The 14,173-nt window shown below is 40.4% G+C and overlaps 1 protein-coding gene across 1 annotated transcript in view; it reads right to left on the reverse strand.

Annotated features, from left to right (window-relative positions):
- Positions 1 to 981: 981 nt before the first annotated feature.
- LOC121369905 overlaps positions 982 to 14,173 on the reverse strand; it is a 30,496-nt gene continuing 17,304 nt past the window's right edge. The window contains exon 7 of the mRNA XM_041494985.1: positions 982 to 1,157. Coding sequence (XP_041350919.1) covers positions 982 to 1,157 — 176 coding nt within the window. The remainder of the gene's footprint in view (positions 1,158 to 14,173) is intronic.

A 14,173-nucleotide genomic window follows, 5' to 3' on the forward strand; every position in this document is an offset into this window, starting at 1 on the left:
TTATTCTTATCGTTTTAGATGGAAGTAACGGACTTGACACTGTGGTGTCATTACTCATGTGTACAAAAAAAACAAAACAACAAAAAACCAATAAAGCAAAAACAAGACAAAAAACCCAACAACAACAACAAAACCCCTCGCAAAACCCCCAACAAAAAACAAGAAAAAACAAACAAACCCAAAAATGTTACAACTTTCATAAAAGGGTTACAAATGAATACTTTGTTCAGTATGGTCTATACAGTCCTGGGGGCAATTTCACAAAACATCTTAAGTTTACGTCTGAAACTAGCAGTTATACCGGGCATACATTAGAACTGCAGTGGCGAACCTAGGGGTATGGTAATTATGGCACATGCCCTGGGCGCCACTTTAAGTTTCTATTTAAGTCGGACAAGCCATCCTCTGATACACCTCCCGCCTGTTACCAACTACAGTTGGACTCCTGGCGCTCCCTTGCACCTGCCAGTGCAGGCGATCCCTCCTTCACTTCCCCAACCTCTTCCTGTCCTGGACGGAGGAACCGGCCGAGGCCGGTACTTGTGCCCAGGACAGGCGTGCGCTACAACAGCTTGCTCTGAATGTGCACGTTAACCTTTTTGGAATTGGAATTGGAATCCTCTGATAGTGAAAACAGATGTTTGGACAGTGGCGCAAATTCAGTGCTTGCTTGCCGTAGGCGCTATTTTCTGTAGATTACAAATGTTTGGCATCTGTTTCATGAAAGAAATTACGTCATTACGAAAAATGGAGCATTTTTAGGACAAAAGAAAATGAAATATGTGTATTTCTATCTATATGTGTTGTACTATAATAGTAACAAGAATTGTGATTTAGTCGTAGATGTACCAAACTAGGCTTACGATATTTTGTGAAATTGAGCCCAGTATTTTATACAAAGTGTAGCACAAATTGTTTCTTGGCTCGTGTGCTCTTCACAGAATATTAATTTCGTCTTTCTCACACTCGTCGTGTTACTGGTTAGGTATAATGGAAGTATGCTGTAACAGTGCCAGCATACTCTGGCGACTCCAGACGAACCCAGTGTGCACTGAACCCTTCTGGAAATACATAGAACGCCGACTGCTCATGAATGGCACTGCTAGAAGAAAAGGTGATCGTCTTTATAGTAATCCAGTGTTCCATAGCCAGATGATCTACAAAGTATAACACACTGTGAATTAGTAATTTAGTCCAGTTCAGTTGTTTATACCCTAAGTTTTTTTTAGCAAATGATACGTTTAATTCCTATTCAATCCTTGTTTTTCTTTACATTTGCAATGAAAACAAGCCCAAACGCCGACAGGTTTTATATACAATTCATCCTCTAAAATGCACAAAGTTGACTTATTTCCATTTTACAAAATTCTCTGTATGTTTTGAAAGCAGGTTGTTTATCCTATAAATAACTAAGGCTATTTGCATAACAAAATATTGGGATACGAGGCTACGTGAAGGCCATTATAGCTTGTTTCATTGAATCAAGGTTATGCATGTTTTGGAATGTGAAATGTGTACCAGCTTTGTCTAACCTTTTCTTTAAACATATACGTAAAAATACACGTAACCATTCCATGTGCATGCAGTATATTGAATCAATTTTGCCAATACATTATTTATTTGAATTTTATTTTACAAATTATATATTTACATACCGTACGTAACCTAACACAACTGGGGTATAATAACAAAAAAACCCCCCAAAAACCCGCCCCCCCACCCCCCGAACAAAATCAGCTTACACAAGGTCGGGGTGATACAGAGTCCACAGTGTTAGGTCTGGTAGGCTCTCCTCTTTCCACAATTTTTTTTTTTTAATTGGTATCCCTTGTGGTCAAATCTATAGTATTTATGGTTGTGCTTGGGGGGTGGGGTGTACTTTTGTGATGCACAAACCGGTTTTTTTTTTGTAAACCAAAAAACTATTGTTCAAACCTTTTCGGGGGTTCCACTGAAACACGATAACATTTCTTGCACATATCAAGTCGATGGTCAATGACATATATTTTCGAAGTATAATCTATGATTACACGTGTTGTTGTAGCATTGTATAGACCAAATGAAATACAACTATATAAGGGTATACAAGTTCACAGAAAATGTATTACTGGACATTCCATACATTATTGTTATTTGAGTAAAATATGGGTAAATCGAAAAGCATTTCAGTTGATGTAAAATCTTGTATTAAGAACGTTTTTGATTATTTTGAAGACGAATATCAGCGTGGTAGACCTAGATATGCCGCTTATCGAATTGTCGAACGAGTTGCCGCTGCACTTAAAGTTTTGGTTTCAACAGTGAAAAGAAGTATAAAAAATCTAAACGCTGCCAATCCGAGCACAGAATGCATTGTTAAAGAACCTGACAGAAAACCCGTCGATTTGATAAAGATGTTATTAGACAACGAGTATACCGATTTTATAGAGAGGGCGAATTACTTATATTACATAAGATTAATTTGGATTTGAGGGAGGAATGCGGAATCAGCATATCAACATTACATAGAACACTTCACGACCTCGATTTTAAATATCAACATATTTCTACAACTGGGAAAGTAATTTTTGAGGACGCCAATGTATCAATCAGGAGACTCTCCTGTCTCCATGAAGTATCCAGTTTACGAGAACAGGGGTATTTAATAGTATATCAAGATGAGACGTAGGTGAACGTTAACTATACAACATCCCAGCACTGGACAGATATCCATCCGCGCACAAGCACCGCCAATCACCTGCCTAAATTAGGCGCTACTCATCGATTTGAAGTCAAGTAAAAGGGCACATAGTCGTCATAATGATGGTAAAATGACCACGGTAAGGAACGAATTGGCACTTAGTTTGAACTCTGTCACACCTACAAACTTATCTGACGCCGTTAAACATGTAATAAAGATCGAAGAAGATTTCAGAAAGCAAAATAGTTTTACAAGAAATAAAATACCACCTGTGATAGTCTTAACGAAGACAGTGATGTAGAAATGAGTTCGTCGAGTGATTAAGTTGCTTCTCCCTACTCATCATGCATATAACGTTCAATACATTTATTAACTCTTTAACACTGAAAACAATTTATTCCCATGACATTCATTATCAGTCACTATCAAACAACCTATCAACTGAACAAATATAAACGTGTAGTACAAAACACGGACAATCAATATAAAATCATATAAAATACACCTGCATACGAAGCCAGAGGTGGGTGTGGGATTGGGCACAGGGCCACGCCTCCACCAATCGCGGGTATACAATATTCTGGCCACATGTGTGTGTAATATGTCACAATGAACATCACGAGATTAAGACCTCACCCCAACCTCCCTCACTAAAAGGGAACATGGCCTTCAGATGAACACTTGCCCGTGCATTAGTAAATATTAAATATATATTATTCATGGACATACAACCTGACAGTCAGACTCATAATGTATCAACCTCTCTTATATTTATTTTACAGTGTTTTATATCCCCAATAACACCCAAACTTATTTATTTTTGTATCAGTACATTACATTAATGACATAGCAGGCGCGCTTCCAGAATTTTTTTAATAGCGGGGGCCCAAAACATGTTGTTGCTTTTGAACCGGTGGATGGGATAAGTTTTTTGTTGTTGTGTATTCTGTAATATATATTGTTTGACAAAAATAAAGGGGGACGTTCCAAATTGTTTCTTAAATATAGGTCATACTACAATATATTCCGCTAGGAAGGTGGAAAAGAACATTAGTTTGAAACACACTATAGAGTGATGCTTTTGTTATACAAATCGCCGTAGTTATTTATAGGAGAAACAACCTGCATTCAAAACATACAGAGATTTTTGTAAAATGGAAATAAATCAACTTCGTGCATTTTAGATGATTAATTGTATGTGAAATATGTCGAGGTTTGGGTTTGTTTTCACGTGTATGTAAAGAAAACAAGTATTGAATAGGAATTAAACGTAACATTTGCAAAAAACTTAGGGTCTAAACAATTGAATATGACTAACAAACATAGCAAAAATTCTACTGCAAATCTATTAACGTGAACATTTAAGCCGGGCTTATTACTTCGATTGCGGTAGCGTTAGCGTCAGTACAATATCAACAAACACTCCACTGCTCCAATATGGCGCCAACAGTATACACAGTTTATTCCAAAATTTATTTTATAATGAGTATTTGGTTAATTACCAAAATTAAACGACGACGCAGATAGCGCAGATCATTTGTGCGTACCATTTTACGCAGATGAGACGCTTTTGGAGCAGGGGCGTAGCGTGATCTGGACCTGGGGGGGGTGGGGGGGGGGTGGGGTTCGAATATGAACCAAGTGGACCTTTTTCTATTTTGTTTTTGCACCACCTGAAACTCCATATTTATAAACCTGTATGTTTTATTACTGAAAACGGACCATTTGCTTCAGCGGAGGGTGTGATGGGTGTGTGTGTGTGTGTGTGTGTGTGTGTGTGTGTGTGAAGTTTTTTTTTTTTTTTTTTAAAGATATAATGTTATTATGTAATTAAAGACAGTATCACTGTTTATTCTAGCAACAATTAAAATGGTATGTCTTAATTGGTTTCTATGATTAAACTTATCATTCAACATGAACAACTGCCATATAACTAACCGGTTTCATATAATGATTGATAGATAGCAGCACTGGATTGCAGTACATGTGTATTCTGGAATACATATCTGCCTTGTTTTGCTACATTCAAATTATTTTTCCAATCTCCTTAAGCAGGAGGTAGACTACTGTCAAATTATGGAATGCTTTAAAAGTATGTTTAGAAATTAGCTCTTTTCAAATGTAGTTGAGGCATTCTTGAAAGTGGAAACACCTCCAAAGCCTTCTCTCATTCCTGGCTTTATCAATGACTCCGTATCACCATACAAATTATCAACTGTTCAGAAAATCCACAATGTCTACTGCGATCCGTGACATCAGCGTATTTCAAGTGGAGTATGTCCTGCCCAGTATTTGATGACTACCCAAATGGTATCAAAGCTTCGTCTTTATGGTGACCAAGATAGCAAACCATTAATAGTGTTGTGTGTCTGTCTGCATTCAACCATAACTCGAGAATATGCTTCATGCTTGGATAAAAAATTGTGTATATATAGTTGTGTCATAATTTCCTACCTAGTTGAATGTGCCATTTATGGATCCTCAACCATCTCCAATGATGAGCCCATACTTTCAAACTAATGTAACCCCATGTTCCATAGAATAATGAATAGAAAACAAAAAAACCATTGTTACTCTGATCCTGCATGATCAACTGGGATAATACGTGTGACAAGGGAATGCTACGTAGAGTGCCAATTGTAGACTGATAGTTTTCTTACCGTATATATTTGATGGTTATGCTCTGATCTATGCATTAAACAAATCAATTGCAAGCACATTTGTCAATATAGATTTAGGAAAGATTGATGGTTCCACCAGAAAAGATGATATTATCTTTGACACTCATATTGAGATACAGTACATAAAGCTACCAACAAAAATCTAAGGAGTAGGAGAGAGAAAGGTTAAATGTTACAAAATTATAGATCGTGACATTAATTTGACTTGAGTGTAGTTCCAAATGTTTCATTAATATTAATGAAACCAACAGTGTTCTTTTCTTGCTATTCTTAAAGAGGGGAAACTATTGTGGACCTCCTGAACTGAGTAATATGTATGTTGCGTGTATGGAGCTAATGAATCAGATGTTGGGATTGATTACTCAGGTTAAGGATATTAAAAAAACCAACCCAGAAGTTTCTGGAGAAAACTCCCTCTAGCAAATGGTGGAATGGACTGAGTTATATGTGGGAATGAGGGAGGATAGTTAAGTAAAGAAAGAGGGGGTGGCGGGGAGGAATGAGGAGGGACTGAAATTAAGCGAGGCGAACGAGAAAAAAGATTTTTGGGAGGGGGGGGAAAAAGAGAAGGAAGGAGGGTATTAAAAACTGGGGCAGATAGTTATATTAAAGCAAGAGTGGGATGGGGGTTATATGAGAGGTAGGAAGTAGGGAACTGAAGTAGGGGACATAGATATATACAAATGAAAGAGGTATGGTGGGGGGGACTGAATAGGAAAAAAGTAAAGTAACACCTAGGGAAGCTGTCGGGATTAAAAGAAAGAAAGGTGTAGAAAAAAAAAATCACAAACCTGGAAGTAATAAGATCCCAGGCGAGGTGGAGAGAAATCCGTTACCTACCCTAAAAAAATGGGGGAGATTGAAGTATAAACGTTTAGGGGGATATCATGGGTACTCAGGCGTTGAAAGTTACCATTAATTATTTCTAAACGAGAGTGTAAAAGGAAAAAAAAGAAACAAAAGGATGATGGCGTGGGGTTTTATAGTGCGGTGGAGGAATTTTGCAAAGGAAAGTGTGGGTGGAATAAATAAACTATGTTTGGGTTAGTTCAATGAAGGGAGGACTTTAAGAGTGAGGGGGGAAGGAATGACAACGTAATAAGGAATGGGAGGGGACAGAAGCTTAATGGCTGGGAAGTAGAAAAAACTAAAGGGGAGAGAGAGCGTGGAACAGGGATGGAAAAGGGAGTGGCTGAAGAAACATCGAGGGGGGGGTCGGAAAATGGTGGGAAAGACTGCATAAAAGGAAAAGAATAAAAAAAGGGGGGGTAGGAGGGGGGAAAAAAATTAAAAGGTAACATGTGAGATGGGAAACGGGGTCAGGAGAAAAAGATAAAAAAGATAATCATGAGTGGAGAACAGGAGAAGGGAAGGGAGAAGAATTGGAAATAAAAAAATGTCAGTAGGCGGAGAGGAAATGAGAAGAGAGGGTAAGGAGAGGTCGATTTAATCTGAGGTACGAAGAAAAGGGGGGGGGAGAGGGGGAAGAAAAGGAGAGGAAAATAGCGTATCGAACAAGGATACGAAAAATGGAAAAGAATGCGTGGCTTCTTCTCCTTTGATCCCCCCGGTTTTTCTTCCTCTCTTTCTTCTTGTTCCTTCTCTAGATATAAATCTTTTTCTCGCTGGACAACGTGATCTCTCCTAAAGCTCTAGTAGACAGAAAACAACGTTCATACGAAAAAAAGAATGGGGGAAAGAGAGAGAGGGAGCGAAAGAGAGAGTAAAAGAGAGGAAGAGTGAAAAAAAAGTCATAGGTAAACAAAAAAAAAAAAATAAGAGAAAAGAGAAAATGATACAAGACAGAGGGGGGCGAAAGAAGAGAGGCAAAAGGGAAGATAAAAGGAAAGTGAGTCAGAAGGTGGGGGGGAAGGGAAAAGAAAATAACGTAGGAATAAAGGGGGCGGGAGAGGGGGGGGAGCAAGAGAGAATAGCGAGAGGGGGAGAGAGGGAGATAGAGGGAAAGAGAGAGCTAGGGGAGGAGAATTCCAGTTAGCAAATTAAAAGTGGAACATGAAGTTTAAAGATTAATACTGAAGATTCGACTCGAGGCAGGAATTGTTAACATGTCGGAGGCTTATAGTATCAGTGCCTGTATTTGACGACCAGGAGGTATACATTCTTCCAACTTTTGACGGGGCAGGGCCGCTAAGCAGCTAATTGGCCTCAGTTCTAAGTGGACCTTGTTAGCCGTTTCTAAGTTTAAGGGGAAGGCTTAGCGTAGCATATACTTCAATTAGTGATGAGCGAGCAAGTCCGTAACGAACCTAGTTAAGGTCTTCAGTGTTGAGGGCTTATGAGTTACCACCTGAGTATTATCGTTTACGGTATAGCGAGTTGAAAAAAAACCGCAGGGTCAGTCTTATAGTTATTTTGTGGCTAAAAGCAGGGATGTGTGATAAATGGTGGTTCTCATCAGTAGGGTCAATACCGAGTTACGGGAATTGTTGATCTACAGACATTAAAATGGATTAACTCAGTTAACTTACTTATTCATTTAGAGGTCGTGATATTAAAAAGAGAGGAGGCAGGCATAGCGGCAGATGATTCCGTTTAAACACAACGCTCAGGCAGTACATGGTATCTCTATAAACAACAGGGTGATAAGAAAGAAAAATCCAGCCCAGTGTTTCCCGGGAAAGTGAACTATCGGGGAGAGTCATCTAGTGTGGTCAGCTAGTCAGGCAAAGGAAGTGCAACCTGGTTGGGCAAAGTAAGGATAAACCTGCATTATCAGCCAATGCAACGAACTTATTCGTCTCCACAATTGCAGTTTACTGTAAAAAGGGATAACCATCCCTTGTCCGGGACTGTTTTAAAAAGAAAAACGCGAATAATTGCGGCAAGTGGTTGGTTTTGTGAGGTCCAGCTCCGTTAGCGAGGAGGAGTGTTTAATGGTTAGTCCCATGGCAGAGAGAAGTAACCCGTAATGTGTCCACGGTGTTATGGTTTTTGATGTTGACAACAAGAGTTGAGTGTCCTAAGGCCATATCAATCTATCGGGAGATACAGGGTGGTAGCCATTCTCTTATAACGTCATAGTGGTTTAAGCTTAGTATTGCGAATTCAGATACGGATGTAGTTTTGGCCTTAAAACCTCAATTTACTGTAGAAAATATGGTTTTGTCCGGTTTACATAACGTTTTTCCTTCTTTGTGTGTTCGAAGTTTTGTGACGGGACCAGTCCCCCTTATGGGTGTTGTGAAGGGACTTGCCCTTGGTTGGAAACATAAGAGTTTTGTTGGGTAACGCATTTTAAACTAGTCCAGTGGTGTCCAGTGCCGCAATGGGTGACAAATTGTTTAATTGAACGACAGCCCTTTACCAATAGAAGAGTGTGAGGTTTGATGAGAACCTAGATATCCTGCGTGTTGTATTGACTATTGCTATGGCCAGTAGGGTTTGACCGAGACCCAAAGGATATTTGGATTGGTCTGCTTACTTATTGAGCCATAAATTGGAGGTGGGATGAGGTTATCATTAAAATGGAGATAAAGTCACTGAGGAATTAAAATGTGTGGGCAACCCCTGTTGATCTCCCCGCAGAAGGGGGAATGAAACCAGTTTGTGTGTTGATTAGAGGGGACTTAACCTTGTAATAGACAAGAGTTAATTCTAATATCAGGGGGCTGATCAAATTGTGTGGGCAGCGTCGCACTACCTGTTTAACTGGACAGGGAGTATAATTAATATCAGAAGTTTAGAGAATAGAATGATAGGAAAGCAACTGAGCCCATGTTTTCAGAGCAAAATAAAATCAGTGTTTGATAGAGAAGGCCTGAGGAAGATCTGGCAATTTTAAAACCAGGGGTATAAGGTTCCTGTACTTCATTGTTAAACGGGTTCAATTGCAGAACCGGTATTTCGGGTCCCTTATGTGTGCACAAGACCTCATCTTAAACTTGCCTCATGTATGTGATTGCAGGGACTCCCTGATAGATGTTAGGAAATATTGTATTGTCACATCAATTTGCTGAAAAAGTTTTATGTGCACCACTGCCGATAGTTCCAGTGTTTCCCTGCAGACTGTCCAAATTGGAAGAGTCACTCAATTTCCCCTGTGATGAGAGATGTCAGACCCTGCGAGATCAAATTAACCAACACTCGATTAATGCAACTTGAACCCCCAGCGAGAAAAGTTGGGACTACGCTGATACAACCGCAATGTTTTCCATTTGTCGGCCTTTCCCAACGGTTTTACCTAATCTGTTGTAGCCAGGATGTGCTGCTTAGATACCCACGCTACACCGAGTTCGACAGCTGCCTATTGGAGAAAAAACCTGGAAAACGGCTACACGAAAAAGAAGGAAAGAAGTTCCAGTGGTCCATGATAGATATGCGAGAAGTCCATTGCTGCTTCCGTCCTCAGAGCAAAATGCGCCCTTCCTCGTCTCCCGTGAGGGCCTCACCGAGACTACCGAATGCCCTTTCAAGCTAGCTGGGGTATGCCAGTGACGTGGGAGCTGTCAATCTGTTTGTGTGGTTCCAGGAAGCACGAAATGCGATGGACCATCCTAGTAATCTTCCTTCCTTCCAAACCGTCTATGGGCATAACATTCAGGTTGAACTATCCACTATAGAGAAGGTTAAGCTTTGGGCCATGGTTAAACAAGGATCTTGAAGCATTTTTCCGATCTACGTGGAAACTCGCAGATGCCATCAGTGCAGCGTCTTTAACTGAGCATAACTCCGTCTTACCTTCATTCACAGAATGAAAGCCACCAACCACAGAGTTTTTGAGGTGGATCCTTCTTCTGCAAGAATACCCAATTGCCACTAAGAACATATCCAGCTGCACATCCAATGTAATTCGCTGTGCCCTGTCCGAATTTGAACCGTCCCTAGTGGCTACTAATGTGTTTTTGAGAACATGGTCTGTGATTTTCACTCCCCCTACTCAGAGACGCAAAATGGTTTTTACTGGTAGTCCCACTTTGTATTTGTACATGTGGTATATTAAGTTCCCGTGTATGCGTCGTTTATAGGGCCGGTTTACCTTTTTATTTGGTTTTAATGGATAATTGTCCTCTGATTTCGTCAATACGTTAATAGATTAAAATAACCACATCCTTTTTTTTGGGGTGCGTGGGGTGGTGTCTAGAGGCAGGTGGACAGACATCTGGGGGCAATGTTAATTCATTGCGTTGATATTCCGCGTGGCCTGTCCAGGGGCGGTATTTAGTTAAATTTTTTTTTGGTGATCAAGTCCGATGTGGGGTTGGCAGTTTTCCACAGAATGCGAGCTGTGGTTGTGTTTAGAATATCGGCCGTAGGATGGTGCAACTTTGTTGGTCACCGATAATTGATTCGCCTTGTTGAACACGACACGGTGGTTCATCGGTGATGTGGCGTTTTCATCAACTTACACACGCCCGACGGGTGTGAAGTGAATAGGAGGTTGTGAGGTGCCACTGGTGTCATGTATGTTTATCTAATCAACTCGCCCGGTATGGGCTGGGTTGTATTTTATTCTTTGTGGTGCAATCGAGGGGTATGTGCTCACGGGTCCCCAGTGGCGGACAGTACCATCCGGACGTCCTGTGTCTTTGTGGTATGCCATACTCGTTAACTGATTAAGCTATTGTCCTGGTGCCGCGAATGTTAGTCTTCGCCACTGGCTCGATGCATTCTATGATGCGTATTTCAATAATAAATTACTTGCTAGTAGGGGTTCTTTTATGAGAAGGATTAGTCTCGAGGCCCGCAATGACTTAGAACATGGAGAGTGCTCCCGAGGGATATGCGATGTTAGCCACCTTTGATGGGATTAACTTTAACCAGTGACATACTAATATTCTTCATCGCTACTGTTCGATTTATGACTGTGGTTGTTGAAATTTTGAATGCGTTGACGATGCTGATTTTCAAATTTTTTCAACTGTCACTTTAGTGCGTCGACCCAATATATCAGGCTATAGCGAGCTAGAGTGTGTGAGGGTGTCCTGTCGTTTATCCATTCGTCATGTAAGCGAGAAGACGTGGACAGAGACAGTATATTATTGTGGTTTCTGTGGCTACGTATGAAACGCTACTGCAGCCATCACCTCGCTGCTAGCGGGAACCTAGGTACACTGGTCAGTTGATTGTTTGATTCATGAAACATCTTAAGCATAGGTAGTAGTCGTTTCCATTAAAAATTAACCGTTCATACCGACTAGAGTTGTTAAAATTCCCTTTTATTAATTAAAGTTGTCCTGGGAACTGAAGCGGTGTTTTGCCTGATCACGATGTTTCGTATGCACATTTTGTGGGTGTTTTTTTGTGTCAAGGTGACAGGTGATTAGCGTGTTTTAATGAAGCTATACCCTAGAGACATTTACCTACTTAAGCATTTTCAGATTTCCATGGGTTGGCATTGCAATTTATTGGTTGTTATTAATTAAACTAACTGGCCGGGCAGTAACTTTCATTCAGCGTAAGGTTAATACAGATTCCCAGAGAGTGTGAATGGGGTATGGTTCTCCTGGAATTCCCATTACCATAACTCCGAGGTGATCAAGGGCACATTAGGTTATAAACGCTGATGCCATGTACAGGAGATCTACGTTTGATAATACAGTTGATGTTCTTGATTTCTGTTATTTGGTTTTTACATATCGTGTTGTATTCAGGTGACTCAGATACTCAGTATAGAATCCCCGTAGTCACAGGAGTTACTATAAATGGGGCTCTGCGTCTGATCTGAAACGGGACATTCGCATATTTAAAAAAGTATATGTTTGTAAATGGGGGCTTTAAATTAAAGTTCCTTTTATACAAAAGTATGTGACAGCAGATGTTAGCAACGTTTCGCCTTCACTAGAAAATTAATGTACGGGGCTAGTGCGGTCATAGTCACGTAAACCTCCGCGATACCGAGATTTCTGGAATAGACCTCCATACCAGATGTGTAGGCCAGTGGAGAGGGTTAACGTAATACCTCCGCGCGATCCTGAATTTTTAGTTTTTGTGGCAAAAAAAAAAAAAAAAAAAAATAAAAAAAAAATTTTCCCCGCGGGTTGAGGCCGAGAAATTTGATTTAACATCCCTAAAACTTTAGGTGGCTATAAGACAATGTTATTAATCCAGGAAGTTGTTTTGGCTTGATAGGCCTTTTTATGGTAAGACGGTGGAGATTGTTCAAAGATAGAGATAAATGGGTTTAATGTGGTACAACACTTAGGGCTTTGTAAAAAAGCTTTGGAGTACTACAGAAAGACATATTCAAGACAGTTGATTTAGATCATGGTTTCCTATCTGAAGATCCATTATAATCATATTTATGAAAAGCGATTTTAAGTAGCATATTGTAAAACGCCCTACCGCAAAGATAAGAAAAATGTAAAAAAGATAAACCCCCCTATTTTGGTGATATGTCCTGTTATGGAAGAAAGTGAGATTGGAGCAGAGTGAGATAAATGAGTTGAGTGTGGAACAACGTTAGCTTTTAAAAAGCTGGAGTATGTAAGAGAAGAGAAAGTAGCAATTAGATAGAGAGAGAGAGAGTCAAAGAGAGGAGAGGAGGGTGGGGGGGGGGTCGAGAGAGAGAGAGAGGACGAGAACGAGGATGAGAGAGAGAGAGAGAGAGAGAGAGAGAGAGAGCGAGAGAGAGAAAGAGATAGAGAGGGAAGAGAAAAAGAAAGAGGGATAGAGAAAAAGAAGAGAGAGAGAAAGAGAGAGAGAGAGAAGAGAGAGAAGAAGAGAGAGAGGTAGAGAGAAGAGAGAGATCGAGAAAAAGAAGATCGAGATAGAGAGAGGAGAGAGCGAGAGAGAGAGAGAGAGAGAGAGAAGAGAGAGAAGAGAGAGAGAGAGATGAGGGGCTAGAGAAATTCCAGTTTTAGCAAAACATTAAAAAGTGGAACATGAGTTAAAAGATTGAATTACTGGGAAGTAAGTGACGACGTAGGCAGAAAATGGGTTTAACATGTCGGCAAAGGAACCATAACTAAAAAGAAATATCAATTGCCTGTATTTGCTGACCAGGTAGGAGACATATGTTTCTTCCAACCCTTTTTGAACGGGCCAGCTAAGACAGCTGAAATTTGGCCGCAGTCTAATGTGGACATTGTTAGCCGTGTCCTAAGTTTAAGGGGAAGGCTCGTGAGTAGCATATAATTCAATGAGTGATGAGCGAGCAAGTCAGTGACACCTAGTTAAGTCCTCTGCAGTGTTGGGGCTTATGAGTTACACCCTGAGGATTATCGTTTAACGGTATAGCGAGTTGAAAGAAAACGCAGGGTCCGTCTTATAGTGAGTTTCGTGGCCTAAAAAGGCAGGGATGTTCTTGAATTAATGGGTGGTTGTCTTCTCATCAGGTAGGGTCATATACCGAGTTTGACGGGAATTGTTGATCTTACAGGACATAAAAACATGGAATTAACCAGTTTAATTACGTTTTCATTTAGAGGATCGTGATATTAAAAAGCATAAGAGGCAGCATAGCCGGCAGATGATTACTTTTAATACACCAAAGCTCAGGCAGTACAGGGTTAGCTCTATACACAACAGGGTGGATAAGAGAAATTTTCAGCCAGGTGTTTCCCGGGAAAGTAAACTATCGGGGAGAGTCATTAGTTGGTCAGCTAGTCAGGCAAGGAATGCAACCTGGTGGGCAAAGTAAGGATAAAACATGCATTATCAAGCCAATGCCCGAACTTTCGGTTCCACTTTGCAGTTGTTGTAAAAAGGATAAACCATCTGGCGGGGGACTGTTTTAAAAGGAAAACGCGATAAAAAGGAAGTGGGTTGGTTTTAGTTGGAGGTCAGCTCCGTTAGCGAGAGAGTTAATGGTGAGTCCCATGGCCAGAGAAGTAAACCCGTATGTGTCCACTGG

Source organism: Gigantopelta aegis, chromosome 4, assembly GCF_016097555.1.
Source record: "Gigantopelta aegis isolate Gae_Host chromosome 4, Gae_host_genome, whole genome shotgun sequence".
In the NCBI taxonomy this organism is placed as follows: domain Eukaryota; kingdom Metazoa; phylum Mollusca; class Gastropoda; order Neomphalida; family Peltospiridae; genus Gigantopelta; species Gigantopelta aegis.